Raw genomic sequence first — 21,792 nt, forward strand, 5'->3', positions numbered from 1 at the left:
TTAACTGAAGAAAGCATTAGGTGCTAAGGATAACATTTTCTCAAGATCTGTTCACGAGACATCCCTCTCCCCGCAAATGCAGCCCACATTCAAGTTACAGTTTTAAATGACCAAGCCAAACAGTTCATGACTACTAAGGAAATCTATATTTTAATGCTTAACAGACGCTCAGTTTTACTCTGGAAAGCCACTGCCTTCTGGGACCAGGGAGGTGGCCCCAAGGATGGGATACATGCATGGTCCCCGATACTGCCTGTTCCCCACAGCTATTGTGACCAGCCCCCGAGCACTGCCAGGCACAATTCTAAAAGAAGCAAAAAGGGACTGCCTTCTGCAAATAACACATACTGACTCAGAGATGTGAGTCCACTGAACATAAAATTCCTGCAAGGGCTGCAAACTGGATCTACTAAGAACTTCCAAACTGTTTTTAAAAAGACAAAAATCTGAACGAGACTGTACAGAGAACCAGAAAACTGCTGAAGTGCATTTAGAGCTTTCACAGGTTTATGTTCCTTCTGTACCTATTCCCAAGACTCCACAGGCAGTGAGGGCTGGGTTTCAGTTCTGATTTGGATCGAACTTCAAGCATGGAAGGCTTCAATGAATGTGCCTGGAATCGGTTGCAGGAGTCATGCCATTTTCCCTGGATTACTCCATTTGCAGTATGTGCCACCACAGTGAGCACCCAATGTTTAGTTACATATTTTGTATAGCTCTCAGGCAAACCGCGTTTCCTAAAGTCCCGGTAAGTAAGAAAAATTGTGAGATTTTACTTATTGGTTTTTGGGCAACATGCGGTGATGCTCAGGACTAATTCCTAGCTCTGTGCTCAGGGATCAGTCCTAGGAGGGTTCGGGGGTCCATACTAGGTGCCAGGAACCTTGTGTAAAACAAGTGCCCTATCCACTGCACTATTACTCTGACTCTGGGTTTTTTCATTTATCTACTGTTTGGTAAGTTAAAGTGACTTTGTCTTTTGTGCACTGAATTTTGAGTTCCTCTAATTCTATCTAGCTGGATACTTGTCAGTCTCATTCAAGAGTTAGATTCTAGAAAATCTACTTTTTTTCAGAACTAAGCCCACTTTTTTCCTTTATTTTTTGGTTGGGCCATTCCTGGCAGTGATCATAGCCTATTGCTGGCCCGAGGATCAGGAATCACTCTTGGCAGGGTTGGGGGACCACATGGGATGCTGGAGATCAAACCTAGGCCAGCCATGTACAAGGCAAATGCCCTACCTGCTGTACCACTGCTCCGGCCCCAAAGTCGGTCCTTTCAATTAAACTTTCACTTTTCGATTCTGGAAATTTTTCTTTTAAAAGTTAGGGAGTGTTCTTGTCTTTTCCTATATTCTTTTGCAAAAAGTAATCTTTGTCAGACTTAGGCCTCCCTAATCTCTTGCTCTTTATCTACATTTGTCTCACTATCTGGCCCACTTCAATTTTATCTTGCACCTTTCTGAGTTTTGAAGCTATTTGATTATCCAGGCTGGAGCGATAGCACAGCGGGTAGGGCGTCAGCCTTACAAGCGGCCAACATGGCCGACCCGAGTTCGATTCCTCCGCCCCTCTCGGAGAGCCCGGCAAGCTACCGAGAGTATTCGATATGCCAGACACAGTAACAACAAAGTCTCCAATGGAGATGTTACTGGGCCCGCTCGAGCAAATCGACGATCAACGGGAGGGCCTTTACCTTTACCTTACCTTTTACTGACACAAAACCTAAGGAGTTCTTTTGCAGTCTCAAAATTTCCAAACGTTTTTATGGCAGGTGTAAAATCTTTTCTGAATCTATTAATAATCAGTGGAATTTCTGAAAAATAACCTTTTCTTCTTTACCTTGCATTTTTTGTTTCTGCTTTTTCTTGTGGGTGTGTCCTCGATGAACAACAATCTCCTGCTGACCACTAATGTGAAAAGCAAAGGAAACAGAAACCAAAGGGGAAACGCTGGGAGCCTGGAAGGGATTTGCTGCTGGCAGGAACCGAAAGGAAGGACTGCTAGTTTGGGAGTTCCCAGGCCAGACTCCTCAATCTCCTGGGAAGGATTTAGGCTGGCTAGGAGTTGAGTGGGGAAAGGAAAGGTAAGGTAAAGGTCCTCCCGTTGATCGTCGATTTGCTCGAGCGGGTCCAGTAACGTCTCCATTGGAGACTTTGTTGTTACTGTGTCTGGCATATCATTTTTATTTATTCATTTAGAGTTTGGGTTTCGGAGTCACACCTGGTGGTGCTCAGGAACTATTCCCAGCTCTGTACTCAGGGTTTGCTCCCCGCACTGCTGAGGGAACCATGAAGAGGCAGGGACAAAGTTACGCTCAGCAGTATTCGAGGCAAGCATTGTAAACCCTCCTGGACTATCTCGCCAGTCCAAAACTGATTTTTGAGCTGCGCAGACTTTTCTCTTCTTTTTAGTTAACTGAGTTCCATCTTCAGCTTCACCTGCTTCTCAGGAATACTACTTCCATTCAGTGGGCTCCACAGCCAAATCCGCTCGCTTCCTCCCCTCCTCATCTGACTTTAGGATGCGGATAGGCTGCTTCTGCCAAGCCACTTACCTCTTACTGTGTTCATTTCACAGATTTATTGGTTTCATTTATGTCATTATCTCTGCTCTGCTTTTTATTCAACTGTATTCCAGTGGAATTTAGAGATACTGCACATTCTCCCTGGTATATTTAGTAGAAGTCTGCCATTTGTTTTTCGAGCCTAGGACCAGTTTTGTTGCTGCTGCTTGGCTGGCTGATTTTTTGGGCCACATCTGGCAGTGCTCAGAGGTAACTCCTGGCTCTGTACCCAGGTAACACTCCTGGTGGATGCTCAGAGGAGCATGGGATGCCTGGGATTGAACTCACGTTGGCCGTATGCAAGGCAAGTGCCTTATCCACTGTACTATCTCTCAGCCCCCTGGAATTAGCTTATTTTTGTAAATTTTTTTTTTTTATCATTTTGGTTCTGGGGACATATCTCGTAGCAACTGGCAGTACTTGGGAAAAACAGTCAGTTCTGGGGAGCGAAAACTGCAGGACTCCAGCCCTGGAGATATCACCCAGCCCTACGAAGTAGTTTCTAAATTGATAAATGTTTATCCCTTTATTCCTGTTCCCTCATTTGTAGGATAGGGAACATCTGATAGGTTTCTGTGAGAATTAAATGAGGCAAGGATGGAGGAGTCAAAATGGCCTGAGTTTGAATCCCAGATCTGCCCCTTACTGTGTGACTTTCAAACCTCCTTATCATATACTGGTTTCCTCATCATAAAATGGTACTGAAACCCAAGCACAAAAATTTGTAAGTCTACAACTGTACCTCATGGTGTTTCACTAATAAAAATTTAAAAAAATTTAAAAAATGGTATTAATGGTTACGAGGCTCATACAGTGTTGGATGAATCAGAATAAGTCTAAAACTCAGAAAGAAGCCTCAATTGACATTCTGTTGTAGGCTGGAGAGATAGTAGAACAGATAAGGTACTTGCTTGCATGCATCTGACCCAGGTTTGATCCTTGGCACAGCATATGTTCCCCAAGTACTCCCCTAGTGCAGTGACAGGAGCAAGCCCTGAGTGCAACAGGTTTGGCTCCCCCCCCCCGCCCCCAAGCAAAACGAAAGGATGATTTACTTTGTTGTTCACAATTTTTCTGATACCTAGAATCACACATGCACATACTAGTGTGAGCACTCTCCTCCACCCCCACCGCCTGTCCCCTATCCCCATTGAAATGCACTTTGTGTCTGTTTAGTTAAAATCTGATTCATTCAGAGCCTAGCTCAGTGAACCAATTCTAACTCCTCTGCAAAAGCAACATGGCACAATAGAAAAACACGAAAGCATTAGGAAGCAGGAAGTCTGATGTAACTCATAAAGATATGTGTGGACACTGGATGGGTTTCCAGTCTGCAAAAAGAAAAAACCAGAGCAAATGATATCTGAGGTCTCTTATGCACAGATGCCCTTCCCCTTTTCTTTGTCATATTGCTAGACCTAATTTGACATTCCATGCATTTTTCACTTTAAGCAATAATTTTCCTAGCACCATAAATTTTATGCATATTTCCATGTATATTGTTTCCTAAATACACTTGGATATAGGTAGCATGAAAACCCAGATGAGTTGCTCTCCTAATTAGGGTCAATGAATCAGGCTGTTTTCTGAATATTTTAGTCACTAAACAATTCTATTATAAAAGATAGCACTGAGCTTCAAAGGTCTTAATATAGGGGAGCTGGTTATCATTAGTTCCCACATCATTCTATAAATCGAAAGCAAAGCCACTCTCTTTATTCTACAAGGATGGTGGGTAAGAAAATCTATTAACAGTTAATGAAAGGGGGCTGGAGCAATAGCACAGCAGGCAGGGTGTCTCCCTTGCACGCGGCCAACCCAGGTTCGATTCCCAGCATTCTATATGGTCCCCCGAGCACCACCAGGAGTAATTCCTGAGTGCTGAACCAGGAGTAACCTCTGAGCACTGCTGGGTGTGACCCAAAAAGCGCGCGCACACACACACACACACACACACACACACACACACACACACACACACACAAAGTTAATGAAAGGGGAACCTGAGCGATAGTATGGTAGGTTGGAACTTGCCTTGCACATGGCCAAGCTAAGATGGGTTGGATCCCTGGCACTGTATGGGCCCTCCAAGTCCCTCAAGGAATGATCTCTAAGCGCAGTTAGAAGTAAGCCTTGAGCAGAGCCAGGTGTGCTCCACCCCCCAAAACAAAATGTTAGTAAAAGAGATCAGGAAAAGAGAGAGAGAGAGAGAGAGAGAGAGAGAAAAGAGGTTTAGGGTGGTGGCTGACTAGGGGTCAATACTGGGTACCATGTGATCTCCTGAGTATCCGGGATATCTAGGTAGGCCCAGAGGCCCCGACCACCAGCATTGCACCCCAGGAACCTAGCTCTGAAATGTAAGCTTGGGGAACAAACTACTACAGAAGTAGTCCTGGGGCCCATGAGCTCCACCGAGGAGGCCTTCCCTGCAAAAACAAAGTTAATGGAAAAGAAATCTTCACCATGTAACTGAACCCTCAACGTAATGGTCTAAGGGAGGAAAAGATTATTATTTACTTGTATATAAAACTAAATATTTACAAAAATGACTTGCTCTCCCCAAATTAATTAGCAATAGAATCCTTTGAATTTCTAAATTCTCAGTTCAAAGATTATTTTAATCTAATCCTGATTACCTTTTGTATCTGAATTTTGAACCAAAAAACTCATTGACAGTATTAGAATATTTAGAATATTCCCAGGGTCGGCAAAGTATGTTAGTACTATGTATGTTTTTCTTCAACTTGAAAAAATTAAATAAAAATCAACACACAGATTAATGAAAACAAAAAATAATCTCAGTGGTCACAGTTCTCTTATCCTTAATCTTCTTTGCACTGACTCACATGAACAATGAATTCTGGTTTGCCAACAATTTATTTCACAAATGTTTTATGATAAAAAACAAAAACAAAAATCATACACTCAGTGAAATTAAAACATTTCCCAGAAAGCCACTACACAATTATTATTTTAAAGCCAAACTCTCAGAAACCACCCAGCAGTCTGGGAGCCTGTAACGTTCTTGCTTCATTTTCAAGTTCAAAGAGGTGGACAATGCATTTATTGTTACAAAATTCAAGTTTTTCCAAACCTTCAAACACTGAGATCAAGTAAAAAGGAAAAGCCTCTATAAAAGGATCACAATGGAACCTAACCAGCGGTAATGCTTAAAGAAAAATCTTTCGCAAATAGAATTTAGGGGTCAGAGTTGAGGCATGGGGGTAGCACCCCATACCTCTTAAGTATGTGGCCCTGGGTTCAATCCCTGGCACAACAGTACCCCCCCACCCCCATAGAATAAAAAAGAGAAGTGGAATTTTGGGTAAGAATTGGTAGGTTTTTGAAAAATTCATGATGTATTCTGACTAGGGTGGAGCTCAGAGGTAGAGCTTACGTTACATATGTGAGGCCCTAGGTTACACCCCCAGCATCTGTGGCGGAAGAGTCTCTATCCTGGTGGACTGAAAACGTTGAAGTTGTCCTTCGTAACGACTTTATTGGGCCAGAGAGATAGAGCTCAGTGAGCTGCAGTGCACACATGCGCGGGGCCCGGGTCTGGCTAGTGGCAGGGAACGGTCGCCTGACCACTGCCAGGGTTAGCCCCAAACCAAGACAAAAAATAAACACTACTGAAATCACTGCACAGAACACACAATTTATAAATACAATAATTAGTAGTCTTAGTTTTACATCTACTATTAAATAATTTCAATACAATCTTTAAAAGCTTATGCATTTTCTGATATCAGTCATACACACCATATAAAGTGAAATGTGCTGTCTTGCCAAAGGCCAAGGTAATTGCATCTAAAAATATACTTTTTTCTCATTCTGAACTAGTCACATTGGTATTTAATCCAAACGTCATCAAACATTGCATTAAACATGCCAGGATGAAAAGGTTACTTAAATACAAGCCCTCCAAATATATAGAAACCACCCCCAGTTACTTAAGACTGTATGACTGCATCCAAAACGCACGCACACAGGGAAATACAAGAAGCATTATAGACAGCTAGTATGAGAAAAGAACTGATGCCTGGAGGAAACAATATGTCTATCTCTTATCTATATATATCAAGATAGATATCGAGATAGATATCTATCTGTATACCTACCACAGTTTTAGACTGAAACACAGAAATTCTAGTGAAAAAAAAAAAACAACAAAAAAACAAAAACAAAATCCCAACAACCTCTAATTGGGTCACAGAGATAGTACAGGGGGTTAAGGTGCTTGCCTTGCATGTGGTCAACCCTGATTTGATTCCCGGTACCACATATTATCCCCTGAGTACTGCCAGGAGCGATCCCTGAGCACAGAACCATGAGTAAGCCCTGAGCACCGCCAGTTGTGACCCTTCAAACAAAAATACCTTGAATAATACCTAAGTTTGGTATCAGGATAAAAACATCAAAGTCTATTAACAAATTCCTAGTAAGAGTTTTAGTCTTGGGTCAGAGGTGTAAGTACAGTGGGTAGGGTGCTTGCCTGGGATGCAGCTGACCTGGGTTCAATTTCCAGTACCACTTATGGTCCCTCTGCCCCTGCCAGGAGTGATCCCCAAAGTGCAGAGCCAGGAGTGAGCTCTTAGAGCTGCCGGGCGTCACCCCAAAACCAAGACAAAACAAAACCGCACACACACACACACAAAACACACACAAAAAACAAACTAAGAACAAAACCCCAGTTGTTACCTGCCAGTGAGTATGCTTGATCAACCATTCCCAGAAAACTATACATTTTTTTCCATATTCCTTTACTTCTGGGGAAAATATTAAAAATGCTCATTTTCTCCATCACCAAAATAAAACCTAAAGGCTCAAAATTCTGATACCACTGAACTGAAAATTCACAAGCGAACTACAGCTTTGAGTTACCTTTACCAACATTTACATAAAAAATGACATCTGGATTTTTTCTTCAGATGTGAGACAAAATTAATGGGGAAATACAATTTTTTAACCAAGTCCAACAGAAAAGGTTGTCTACTGGACATGACAATTTAACAAAGTCATTAGTAATGTTGCTTATATTTCAACAAATTCTGAATTTAGAAGCAATTCAGAATAAAGTGTTTTAATACTGAATAGAAAAAAAAACAAGTTATGGCAAAGAACTTAATCTGAAGTTTAAGTATTTATATAACAGTTCAAAAAATAAAACACATTTGATATTAAATCAAGTCAGTATCTAAAATCTGAAATTATAAGAGTGTTGTCCTATAATAAAATGGAGAAGGAGGTTTTCAAATCACATGATGGAGAACCGATGCATTACTACCTGTTTCATGAATACCTGTGTCCTTTCTTTTGGATTAAAAAAAGTCCACTTGAACCCACTGTCTCGGATTTCTTCTATCTTCCACTCACTAAACACTTCTGCTACATTCAGATTACAACAAACAGCTAAAAGCAGATAACAAGTAAGTCCCCTGAAGACTTCCTAAACATTATCTAATAGGAAAGGAGAGGAAATATCCTCATTTCTAGAGCTGTGGGAAGATCTTCTCTGCTTTTAGAAAAATAAAACCTCTTCATCTAAAGATAAGCACTTTTAAGAATAACTATCACTACTATGTACAACGATAGCACTCCCAATGATTCTATATTAACAAATACAAAATCCTATAGATTAAATCAGCACTTTGATTTAGAAGACTAGGAAGAATGGTATCTCACAGAACTTTTTCCAGAAAAAGAACAAAAGAGGTAAACGTGTCTTAACAGTAACTAAAAGAATATTTTAAAAGAATGAGTTGCAACTTTGTCAGCTAATTCCGTTCAACCACAAAGAGACTATCTCAATTAATTTTCTCCTATTTAAAATAAAAGGTTTACCAATACAGCATTTTTTTCTGACTTAATTAGGACACCTTTCTCACTGACTGTCCAGTATCTTAAATAGAATAATGATGTATTTTTATGTATTTTTACCATTATAAAAAATAGAGCCCATTACCCTATCATTTAAGATTTTTTGCTTATTAAAACACATTTTGAGGTACAGGATAAATCTAACTGAAACGCACATACACAATAGCCAGGGCAAAAATACTGCAACACGATCACTTTTATTTTGTCACTATTATTGTGGGGCCCCCTCTCAGAGCCGCTGGAGAGGAGAGTAAGCAGCTCTGGGCATCAAACGGCGGGGCTTTACACATTATAAGAATGTGCTCTGCCTCCTGAGACTTCTTCCTGGCCTCACACCACTTTGGAGGCCAACACTTCTTTCAATTTCTACTGAAGCACAGCAGAACAAGTAGCTCAGGTTTTTCTGAATTTATAATATTTGTGCTTTTGGTTCACTGTAAATTTCCAAGATCACTATGCAAGTACTGGTGTTATTCAGGGACTGAGAAGGCTCTCAAGATAGACACATTTGGCTTTCTAAATGACAGTGTTGAAATTTGCTGTATAGTTATACTTTGGCATACAACAAATTTGACAGTAAAATTTAAAAACCCTATTAAATCCATCACCAAATCTGAGTATTTCCTTTTAAGTCAATTGTACATGCAAAGAAATTGGCAGACAAGAAATTTGGCAATAAATTTGAAAACCCTGTTAAATCCATCACCAAATCTGAATATTCCCTTTTAAATCAACTCTACATACAACAGATTTGACAGATAACAAATATGGCAATAAACAAAACTTTAAAACCCTGCTAAATTCATCAGAGTACTGTTAAAACAAATCAACTGCTCAGGAAGCCCATATGACTGGTAAGAACCCAGAAAAGCAAGAGACGGAAATGGGGGCTTTTGAGAACGCTGACAATTTTCACATGGCTGGTTCAATCACGCCTCTCTGGAGAGAGGTGTTAGGATATGGCTTTATTCATTCTAAATCTGAGAACTGCAGTCATTTCAATGACATTATGAGAACTGGAACCAAGAGCTATTTTATCTTTATGGTCCCGATTCTTCTGACTGAAAAGCACTTTTAAGAAAATTATTTCTGAGGGCTGAAAAGGTATCTGGTTGGTATTTGTTTTGCTATTGCTTAGACTGAAATAATTTTGTCCCAGATTTCTTAGCGAATTAGGAACACAGAGAGATTAAAAACAAAAAAGAGACCAAAGCGAAACACACACACACACACACGCGATCTAAACCACATCAGACCTGGCCTCCGTTAAGGGGCCCTTTGCTCCTGACAGTGTAAGGGTCCCTGGCTACCGTCTGATTTGCACAGGAAGTGCACATGGCCCCAGAGACGCGTTTCAGCCCCCTGCGGAAAACACTGTTGGAAAGGCTGTAGATGACACAGTTGCAGAAACTGTTACTGATAGCAAGCCAGGTGGTAAAGAAGGAGGCAAAGCGGTTGCTGAGGCCCGTGGAGCTCTCCAACAGGAAGTAGATGATGTACGGCAACCAGAGGATGTAAAAGACACTAGTAATTCGGAACAGGACCATGGCATAGCGCTTGTCAGAGCAGGCCTGCACCTCCCCAGTCTCCCCACTCTGGATGGTGAAGCGGGCTTTCCTCTCACTGATCTCCTTTGTGTGCTGCTGACAGATGCGGAAGATGTTGAAATAGGTGAAGCACACAACGAGGGCGGCCGGGGCATATAACATCATCACGATGAACAGGGTGAAGTAGGGGTCGGTGGGCCAGGACTCTGCACACCACTGAAACACATCTCCATGATATCCAGGTTTGCCCCAGTGGAAGAAAGAAGGCAGGAAGACCAGGGTGGAGTACAGCCAAATCAGGAAAATGCACAGGCGGAGTCTCCAGGGGGTCACCAGGGTGTTATAGGTTAGAGGCTTAGTGATGGCAATGTATCTATCAATGCTGATACAGGCCAGGGACGCCATAGAGACACTCTTCAGAACTGAGACTACGAAGCCAAACGCTTGACAAGTCAAAGACTCCTCGACCGGAAGGGGATAGTGGAGGAGTGATAAAGAAGGGACCAGACAGCTTACCCCAACCAAGAGGTCGGCGTAGGCCATTGTCTGGATAAAATAACTGGTGGTATGGTGATTCAACAAAGGTGCGCAGTGGAAGACAAAAATCACAATGATGTTGCCGGAAATAATCAATACCGTCAAAAAGACAATGATCAGCACTTCCAAGAGGCAAAAATCGACAGTTTCCAAATAGCCAAAGGTCAAGAGGCAAAAGGGGCGGCTGCTCTGATTACCATCCCAGGTGGAGTTCATGTTGAGCTCGGGAGCGATCTCGCTTACTTCATGCTGCCGCCCGGCTGCTGCCAACCGTGCAAAGGAAGGCTGCTGTCATTGCGGTCAGCTTTGTGTGTGCAATACGGCCCAAGGAGTCTGAGTCCCTGGGCTCCCGCCGCCGCCGCCGCTGCTGCTGCTGCTCTGGTGCATTGCCTGCAGGACAATTCCCCTTTAAATCCTTCCTGGAACAGGGAGAGCCAGCAGCAGTTGTCTGGCTAGTGCCAGATGCAGCCCAAGTCCCCGGTTTACCATAGGCATAGTATCGGGGGAGGAAGGCAAAGTCGGGGTACCATGTCTTCAGGCCAGTGAGGGGAAGGGGAAGGGGCAGAGGAGAAGGGAGGAAGATTAGGAGCTTCAGCAGGAGCGGCAATGAGTCTCCTCTGAACAGCTGATAGAAGAAAAGGAGAGAGGCATTTTTACATTTCGCATCCGACAACCGCATCCAAGAACCTTTCTAGCTCAGGCTGGCATTATCCTTCCCGCTCCATCCCACCCCGCCCCAGACCAGCATCCACGGAGACCCCACGGAACTGGCCCTGGCTCTACAGAGACACGGCGGCAACAACACTGCGCGCTCGTGGTCGACAGAAAACAGACCCTATTGTAGCCACATCCATCGAGCCCTGCTTCTTCCATCGGAGCATTCTCGGGGGAGAAAGAGAAGCTGCTTATAGCATTCCTGAAACGCTTCTAATTATCACTATTAAAATAAAATCAACATTTTAAAAAAATTTTGCTTATCCTAATTTTTTTTTTCCTCCTTAAAAACACTTGGAAAGAACTGATCTATCTAGCTCAATTTCAGAGGGTTACCTGTAGTTCTGCAGGCTGGAATCCAAGCAAAAGCCACAAGGCATCCTTAACAGAAAGCCTTGCGATGCAGGAATGTGCCTCTGCCAGTTTACTGCAGAACTGAGACACAGAGGGAGGAGATAAAGGAGTAGGAGGGGAATCGGGGAGAAGAGGGGGCTTGGGAAAAGGAAGAAGGGGGAGGGGAGAGAAAGCGCCTTTGCCTGCACACACTCCACAGGCACACACCGCATCTTAAGCAGTTCATTAGACTGCACCTCCAGAGAAGTGCACCCTCAGCGCGGGGATACTTGTCAAATACTGCCTGTCGTTCAGTGTTTAAAAGCTGTTTTCTCATCTGTCTGGAATCTCCCTTTTGGTAAACAAGCAGAATTTAAACTGCTATTTTCGAGAAGAGGTAGTAAGCCCGTCACGGGGGCAGCCAGGAACTGGACAGAAACACAACTGCCAGAGTAACAAAAAGGAGGAATTTCCACATTCTTACAGCCTTTCTCCAAGGAACAAAGAACAATATTCAAGCACAACGTGTATGACCACTTCATGGCAACAAAGTAATCCTAATCCACCTGCACAAGAATAGCTAAGGTTCAATATTCAGCACTTTTAGGTGTTCTTTTAGGGTTCACTGGATTTGGGCTGATATTAAGATAACCAAAACAAAACAAAACAAAAAACCAAAACCAAAACCCAAAACAAATAAACCCCAAGCAAACCGAGAAATGTTTTTAATAAAGAAAAACCTCGCATATGCAGAATACTGCAGAAATATGACATACTGCAGAAAGAGAACACAGAAGAGGAATCACACTGCTTCGGTATTTAGTTGTATCTTATGGGTTACTGAAATGCTACTTCTTCCAGTTTGCTGAAAACAAATACATACACAAGTGAACGGAAGATGGAGAAGTCAGTGTACTTTTATTTCTAGTCAGGCTTCAAACTTTGAGCATGTTTCATGGTACAAATTAGATTTTGTATACTAGAACACATAGACTTGGTTTGTCCCTGCTAAAATAAGGCATTATTAGGGTTATACTGTGATTCTGCTGATGTCATAAAAAATGACAATTTGAGCTAATTCGAAATATGTGTCTGGGGCTTCAGAGATAGTGCAGGGGTTCAGGTGCTTGCTTATCTTGCATGCAGATAACTTGGTTTCGATCCCCAGTACCCCACATGACTCCTGAGCACTGTCAGGAATGATAACTGGAACAGCCAAAAACCTGGAGCACAGCTGGATTTGAACCCCAAACAAAAACAAAAAGCAAGAATGCATTAGCATATGGATGTTTACTTATGTTTTAGTGTCTCTTCCTCTAGATGTCTTAGGACTCTCAATTCATCTTTGTAAATAGAGTTCCACATACTCAACACAGTAAAATAAACAAATGCTGGTATCTGTGAGCATTTCAGGAGTCTGCACACCTGGGTGGAAGTATATTCTAGGATCCAACTTTCACCTCTTGTCATATAAACGATTTCTCATTGTAAGCAAATGAGTACCCACAGTCAAATTCAATTCATTGCATTTTTAAGATATGAAGCCCTGTGCTAGTTACACAAAAGCAAAGGACTCAAAAAAGTCCAATGGGTGTATTTGACAGGATTTCCTGGAAAACACAGCAAATTGTGCCATTAAATCCCCCTGGCTCACATCTGCGCTCCAGAATTGTTTAGTCATCTTGCCCTTAGTCTGATCAGACATAACATAAGGATCATATGCCCTATATCATGAGCTTGTTCGGAAACGGGGAAGGCTGTATACTTAGCACGCGGAGGGAATGTAATTCTCACAGAACCCAAAGCGCTTTCCTAAAAGGCTTTGCTCTCCTAGAGTCAAGCTGTAAAGCCCAAGGCTGGGCTCCTTGAATCTTGAAGTGCCCTCTCTTCCGGGCCCGGTTTTAAGGCCCCCAACCTCATCTGGATACTTGGCTCTCTCACCTTTCCTCAAGTGCACCGAAGCTATGCACATGTAAGACAGGGAAGATTCCTTAAGAAAAAACGAGTGCAGAATGACAGGAAACTGATTGTTCTCGCTCCAGAAATAATTCCTCTGCTTATGTATCCAGTCCTGGCTGCACTCCAGAATGCTCGCTTCCACCTACAGATTGGCAGCGAGTCACACACCTTCCACAGGCCATCTTCCTGAATGCTCTGTACAGACCTCAACTATGGCACTTCCAAAATCAAGTCCGCGTTTCCCACCCAACACTCCCCTCCAATGTCATACCTGGACTTTCAGGTATGAAACCCAGGAACGACGAAACCCCACTCACTCTCCTTATGTTCGGTTCTTAGTCCCAGTTCTGGGAATGTCTTTCTGGAAAGGTGCTCAAATTCATTCCTTCTTTCAGTTTTTAACAGACTAGGCCCTTACTACATCGCATGTGGACTGTCTTGTGTTTATTTTTTGATCTATTCTTCCTGTCTGATAAAATAACCAACAGAACATGCTTTTTAATGACACCTTATTGACTCCATGTCCTACTGCTGCCTTCCCTGTGTGATCTCACAATTTTACATATCTTTGCTATAGAGCTTATCTTTGAAATCCCATTTTTAATTTTTTTAGTTTTGCGGGGGGCATACCCTACTTCACACAGGGCTGCCTTTTACTCCTGTACTCTCTCTGACCCCAATGATTTTGCTTTTACTGATTATTAAGCACTAAAAAAAAAAAAGTTTAAGGGCCAGAGAGCTAGCACAGGGGGCAGGGCAGGGCACTTGCCTCCCACAGCTGACACCAGAGTTCAATCCCAGCACTTTCATATGGTCTCAAAGCACCGCCAGGAATGAGCCCTGAGCACAAAGCCAGAAATAAATCCTGAGCACCACTGGATATAGTGCTCAAACAAAACCAAAGACACAACGAAATAGAGGGAAAATTCCTCTGAGTTATATTTTAATAAAAAGAAAAAAGTAGTCACCAACATCAGAAGTCGGGGATTTTTTTTTAGCCATGTGTGTATCTAGGCTTGTAAGTTTAGTTTCTGAACCTGAGATTTAATCATGTATAAAGTGAACAGCTACGCTGATTAAAAAGAAAACAACGACCGCACACTGGCTGATAATTTAAAATGCTTAAGAATGCAATTAAACTCTAAGCTGTTACATTACTATCTTAGTATAATAAAAGAGCTTTATTTCTTTTTATTTAGGGGAGGGGCTGGGCTGGGTGATACCTGTTGGTGCTCAGGTTTACTCCTGGCTCCTTAGCCAGGGTTTACTCCTGGCGATGCTTGGGGACCATACATGATGCTGGGGACAACACGGTCTGTCAAGCACCTTATTCTGTGTACTATTTCTCTGGCCTTCAATTGTTCTATTTTCATAAACCTATTCTTAAAACTATAATCAAAATGCTCATATAGGAAACAAAAAAGTCTGACAGCCACATCTGACCCAATCAGTTCTCTTTGAAATGATGTTTTAAAATAAAATGTTGGGGGGGGTGGGGGTGGGGGCTAGTGGCCTACCTCCTGTGCTAGCTCTATGTTCGTTGTGCTGGGTACAAAACTCCAGCTCCCTTCAGCAAAGCATGCACTCAGCACACTGAGCTATCCATCCAGCCCCAAATATTTATTTTTCTAATTAAAGAAAAACATTTTCTTCAGAAAACATAGTTCATTTAAGATATGGTGAGGAGCCCACAACCAATGTGTTCTCACAAAAACCTACTTTTCCTTTATGGTAAGGAAAGGAGGGAGGGGAAAGAACAATAAAAAAAGAAAATCATACAACCACAAACGAACAAGGCTGAAAGAAAAAAATCAAAGACAAAAAAAGAAAAATAAAAACCTTTTCAAGTTTTATTTACTCTTCTCCCGATCAATTCAGCAGCTTGACTGAGAGACAACATGGACACTATCATTAGTTCTTCAAATAACTAAGTGATTTATCATATATTCCCATCAGTTCTTCAAATAATTAAGTAATTTATTACATATTCCTTTATCTAGTAAAAATATAAGAACTTTAAATGTTCTTAGTATTATTTTTGCAAATGAATGCAAGTGTACATATATCAACATTATTCCAAAAGCAATCAGAATTACCCTGACTCTTTCATTCCTCACTTTTCTTTGATCTACAATTATAAAGTATTAGGAATGTTATCTCTGGAATTTATCTCAAATGTTATCTTTTGGGGACAGAGTGATAGCGGAGTGGATAGGGTGTGCTCACTTTGCATGTGGCCAACCTGGGTTCAATCCCCAGCTCTACATGTGGTTCCCTGAGCCCCCACCAGTAGTGATTTCTGCATACGGTGTAACCCCCAAATCAAAATAAATAAATAAATGAAAAAAAAAAAAGGTGGATGGGGCAGGAGAATTATTACCATTGGGTAAGGCATTGGCCCTGCACTCCACCTGGCCTAGGTTCAACCCACAGCATCTCACAGGAGTGATTCCTGAACACAGAACCTAGAGTTAGCTCTGAGCAGAGCCAGACAGAACCCCCAAACAAAAAAACTATAAATACTAGAAGCTAGCTTATAACAAAAGGCAGATTGCTGTGATTCAAATTTCTAACTGCTCGGAGCTTACTCCTGGCTCTGTACTCAGGGAAGACTCCTGGTGTAGTTCAGGGGACCATACAGTGCCAGGGATAGGGTCTGGGCCGGCCACCTGCCGTACTACATGCTTTTTGGGGAACATGATACATGACTTATCTGGTTGAAAATGCACAAATAGGGGTTGGGGCGACAGCACAGTGGATCGGGTGTTTGCCTTGCACATGACCAAATGCTGGTTTGATTCCCAGCATCCCAGATGGTTTCCCGAGCACCTCCAGGAGTAATTCCTGAGTGCAGAGCCAGGAGTAACTTCTGTGCATAGCTGGGTGTGACCCAAAAAGAAAAAAAAAAATCCTGAATGATTTTATTGCCTGAAACTCTGAAACTGTAAATATGCCCTGTTTTCCTAAAATATGGCCTCTAACTAAGCAATTTAGACTAATCATCCCCTTCATATTAGAACTACTCCCAAGAGAAACCCCCGAGTTCAGATCTGGGAATAGCTGCAGGGTGTACCCCGAAAACAACTTCGGCTCCTTCCCCACCAAAATAAAGGGTGGGGGGGTGTGAAAAAAGAAACGTGAAACAGTGTAGCGGAGACAGTGAAGAAGACTGGCATTAGCAGACATCAGAACCTAGCTGAAAGGCTCTCTGATATGGTCTGTTTTGAAGCACATTCAATTCAGTGGCAGTGCTTAGGGGCTAGTCCTGGCCTGGAGCTGGCGTAGTGGTGAGGAGTCACATCTACCCACCCCTTCAGCCCCTTTAAACCAAACTATATCGTTATGGGAGCACACAGATTACCAAATGGAAAAAAAAATCTAGAAATTCAATGCCAGATATGAAAACAACTTAACATACAACAAATATGATAGTTGTTCTCGGGAAAATAGAGCACGTTTTCATCATTCCAGAGAAAAATTAGACCATTATGTTATATCATATACAAAATCTAGCTACAGATAAAGACATAAGAATACACATAAAATTATTACAATACCTTAGGAACTACACTAAAAAATTCCCTTTAATAAATTCATGCCCCCCCCAATCAGGATTCTTAAAATTAAAGGGTTTATATACCATCTGATACCTACTATGTGCTCAAAAAAGTCACCATTATTAAGGTTTTTCCCCCTCTTGAGATGAAAAATCAAAGGGTTTTAGTTTAGGGTCAGAGAGACAGGGCAGGGTGAAGGTGCTTGCTTTGCAAGCTGTACCTGGTTAGACTCCTCTCACTGCATCTGGTCAAACTATTTCCAAGAGTAATTCCTGAGCACAAAGCCAGGAGTAAGCCCTGAGCAATTAGAAAATTTGAATCAAGGCAAAAGTTTTCACTTAAAAGGGAAAAGAGTGATTCTGACTGTCATTGCCTAAAGAAATATGAAACAAGGCATACTATACATACACCTGTAAATTGGGAGACCAAGATCACAGGCTAAAATGTCCCAACTGGTTTTGGTGATGGACCCAAGTCTGTGGTTTTCAACTGCCCACCTGAGCACAAACAAGGTGCAATAAGCTTAAAAACTACTGTTCTAGATATCCAGACTGCTAACTTTTGCATAGTTTAAATGTGAAGAATCAGGCTGGAGCGATAGTAGGGCATTTGCCTTGCATGCGGCTGACCTGGGTTCGATCCCTGGCATCCCATATGGTCCCCCGAGCACTGCCAGGAGTAATTCCTAAGTGCAGAGCCAGGAGTAACCCCTGAGTATCTCTGGGTATGACCCAAAGAGACAAAAAAAAAATCTGAAGAATCTTTCATAAATGAATAATCCCTATCAGGAGGGCTTTATCTTTCAACCTAGTCACCTCCTAGTCACACATCTACTGAGCGTGAAGGTTAGGGGTCAGTAAGAGCTTTTCCCCCAGGTAGTGCACAGGAGACCCATGCACTAGGGACTAAATCAGGGTTGGCTGCATGCAAGGAAGGCGGCTTATCCACTGTGTTATCGCTCCAGCGGTACATGAAGTTTAGGGGCACATACCTAGACTGTCACACTTGCGTCTGTGAGAATATTAATTTCAGTTTTATAAAAACTGCTATATCTTTCAAAAACATCTTTTTAGAGTCTAGCAATCTTCGTGACCGTAAATATAACAATCTAATAAAAATAGGCTACTTTGTTAATAGCTAAGTTTACACATCATATACAAAAGGTTTCAATTTGAGATCAAGATGTCACCATTTTCATGGAACCATAAAAATGGAATACTTCATATTTTTGATGTGCTTAAATTAGCTACATGACTAACAAAACAAAATATTTGAGAATTATAACCAAAATCTTTACAAAGGGCTTACAAAAAACTCTAAAGAGCTACAGAGGCTCTAAAGAACATACCCAAAGTCTAACTTGCAGACCAAAAAGAAAAATAAGCTAGGTGCACATTTACTTGTTACATGACTTCCATGAGGGTATCAGCCTTGATCACTCCATTCATACAAGGAAACATTCTTCCAATGTCTTTACATTAGCAGATTCTCCTGTTTGCCCAGGATAAGTGTTAATCACTCTACGTGGTAATTCCCACTATATTTTTTACAAACTATCATATGGCTAGTCTATATTGTGGTCTTTTACCGCTTTTGTATTTAACTTTTGAGTCTTAGTACTATGATAGCAACAGTCACTCAATAAATGTTGGTTAAGGGGCTGGAGAGAGTACAGTGGACAGGGCACTTGGCTTGCACTCAGTCAATCAGGATTAGATCCTTAGCATCCCATATGGTCTCTAAAACCCTGTCGAGAGTAATTCCTGAGCACTGTGGCCTCAATCGCCCCTCCCCCCACTTCCCACCACCAAATTAAATAAAGGACAGAGGCCTGAATTTCGACAAATGTTCCACAATGCCCAGGACAGCTTTCGATATCTCCTTTCAAATGTCAATTTCATCTCTTGAGAAAACATTCTACAGGTCAATAGAGAAATAAAAAAACGAAAAAGTGCTGCTTAATTTCCCTTGCCAAATATCCAACACATGTTTTGGATTTGAAACTTGGAAGACAGAAAAATAAATAAACGTTAGATAAGCCATTCTATCAACAAATTAAGGGAATCACAACATTATTGAAAGAAAAAAACTTCTAGATGGAAATAAGACAAAAAGGAATATATACATTTTAAATATTTGAACAATAAATTTATTTTTCTAGTTTTTATTTACTATTTAAAAATAAATCCCATGTTTGTCACATTGAAACTTCTCACCTAGGCGCAGAACAACCCAACACCCAGGTCTGGCACTTAATATAACTCTGGAGAAATGGATTCCTGAAGGGGAACACTTGGAATTTTAGAAGACTACAAAATTAAAACTCGTAACATGGGTGCCAAAGTATAAAAACAGCTCTCTGATCTTACAGAATATTAAGGTCTTGTACACCTGACCCAGAAAGATAACAAGAGGGTTAGAGAACCTGCCTTGTATGCAGCAAACCCAGGTTCAATCCCAGTCATCACCTAAGGTCCCCTGAGAACCACCAGAAATAACCCCTGGAGCACAGAGCCAGGAGTAAATTCTGACCACCACTGAATAAGACCAAAACCAAAACACAAAACAAAGATATACAAACATCTCTGTACACTTGTACAAGGAATAATTTTTGTTCCTTTGCTTGCAAAACCTGGAGGAATGCATGAACTTGAGGAGATGCAATAAAAAATGAGAATTCTTCACATAAAAAGAACAAGTTGGGCTCAGGAATGGCTCCTCCACTCCTGAATGGCCATGATCCCAGAGGCACACAAACCAATCTTGAAACCCAGTGGCTTCCAGCAGAAATGCTTCTGGACTGTGAACTAAGCTACGGCCCCATGCCGCCCGGGGAGGGGAAAGGTGTTTATCCCTCCTCCTTTTCCCCCTCGGCGGTAGCATGATGACCACCATCTTTCAGAGCCTACTGGACAGAGAGGTATGAGTCTGCAGTGATGAGACATGCGGGGCCTCCAGGGATGGGGGGAGCGGAACCGGCGCTTCTCCCCACCCAGAAGAGACCGTGAGTTGCCGCCCACTAACGGCTCCTCCACTCCTCAACGGCCATGATCTCAGAGGCACACAAATCAATCTTGGAACCCAGTAGCTTCTGGCAGAAATCCTTCTGGACTTAATTACCAAAACACCAGAAATCCAAAATCGCCTGGCCACTATTGAGGCCACGCGACAACACATGCAAATTATCTAGTGATGCCTTTTGGGCAGGTCTGATTGTTGGGGGGAAAATTCCAAATAATAATAATGGGTCTTCTGTCAAAAAATTGAATGTAATCAGAGTAAAGAGAGTAAAGTGAAAATCATATGCCACACAGGCAGGGGGAGGTATGGGATGGGGGGCATACTGGAGTTCTTGGTGGTGGAACGTGTGCACTGGTGAAAGGACGGATGTCTGACATTGTATGACCAAGACTTAAACCTGAAATATTTGTAACTGTTCTCAAGGTGATTCAATAAAAAGGAAAGAAAAAAAAAAGAACATGTTAAAAGGGAGTACGATTTTTAAGAGGAATGAACCTTCACGTTCTTCAACTACAGAAACTAGAGCTAGATGGTACCTATAAAGAGATTATTTCTGTGAAGAGTAAAAATCTTAAAGTTTAAGGTTCAAGTTCAAGCCAAAGACACCTTTTATCTAATGCAAAATACAACTGATCTAACAATATTGTAATGATAATACAAAAGGATTTAGACACACAGGGGTAGAAGATGACATGTCAACCCAGGGGGCAAACCAAGAGCAAACACCTTTCTCCTTTATGCCAACACGAGGAACGGCTTTGAGCCTGACCCTTCTGCTCTTATTATGGACAACAGAATCATCAAGGTCTCTTTCAAATCAGCGAGGTACCATGGTCTCATCCAACAGCGGAAAGGATTGTTCCACTAAAACGGAGCTACCGTCCCCATACCTTGGTGATGAGAATCCGGTATTTTTCCACCAGGTGGTCGTTGTTGTGGCACCCGGCTAGCAGCTGCCACACCTCGCCTCGAAGAGCTTCGGGAACACCGCTTCTCACTAAGGATGGCAGCTGCTTCGGTCTCACATTCAAATTGAGGTGCCTGGAAATAAATGCAGAGTTTCTAAGTACACGAAAGATTCTTTTTTGTGTGTGTGGCTTTTGGGGTCACACCCAGTGATGCTCAGGGGTTACTCCTGGCTCTGCACTCAGGGATTCTTCCTGATGGTGTTTGGGGGGAACCCATGGGATGCGGGGATTGAACCCAAGTCGGCCGCATGCAAGGAAAACCTGCTGCACTATCGCCCCGGCCCCTCGAAAGATTATTTACAGTGGGTTTTGTTTTGGTTGGGGAAGAGGGGTCATACCCAGCAGAGTCAGGGGCTATTCTGGACTCTGTGCCTGGGGGACCATGTGGCAGCGGGAATTAAACCCTGGGCCCTCCACGTGCAAGCAGACACTGAACCTTTTGAGCACTCCAGCCTAATGGAGGACTATTTTTATGAAAACGGAATTAAATTGGGCTGGAACGATAGCACAGTGGGTACGGCACTTGCCTTGCGCACAGCTGACCCGGGTTTAATTCCTCCGTCCCACTTGGAGAGCCTGGCAAGCTACTGAGAGTATACTGCCGGCACAGCAGAGCCTGGCAAGCTCCCCGTGGTGCATTCGATATGCCAAAAACAGTAACAAGTCTCACAATGGAGACGTTACTGGTGCCCGCTTGAGCAAATTATATAT

General features: G+C 42.3%; 2 protein-coding genes across 4 annotated transcripts in view; both read right to left on the minus strand.

Annotated features, from left to right (window-relative positions):
• RABGAP1 (RAB GTPase activating protein 1) overlaps positions 1–21,792 on the minus strand; it is a 168,780-nt gene that overhangs the window by 62,265 nt on the left and 84,723 nt on the right. For all 3 annotated transcript variants that reach the window (XM_056138508.1, XM_056138510.1, XM_056138509.1), the window contains one exon: positions 21,004–21,154. In XM_056138508.1, the coding sequence (XP_055994483.1) occupies positions 21,004–21,154 (151 nt within the window). The remainder of the gene's footprint in view (positions 1–21,003; positions 21,155–21,792) is intronic.
• Positions 9,669–10,745, minus strand: GPR21 (G protein-coupled receptor 21). The gene has a single exon (XM_056138511.1). It carries the CDS (start codon positions 10,743–10,745, stop codon positions 9,696–9,698), a length of 1,050 nt encoding a protein of 349 aa, XP_055994486.1. The 3' UTR covers positions 9,669–9,695.

Source organism: Sorex fumeus, unplaced genomic scaffold (genome assembly GCF_029834395.1).
Source record: "Sorex fumeus unplaced genomic scaffold, SorFum_2.1 ptg000129l, whole genome shotgun sequence".
In the NCBI taxonomy this organism is placed as follows: Eukaryota; Metazoa; Chordata; class Mammalia; order Eulipotyphla; family Soricidae; genus Sorex; species Sorex fumeus.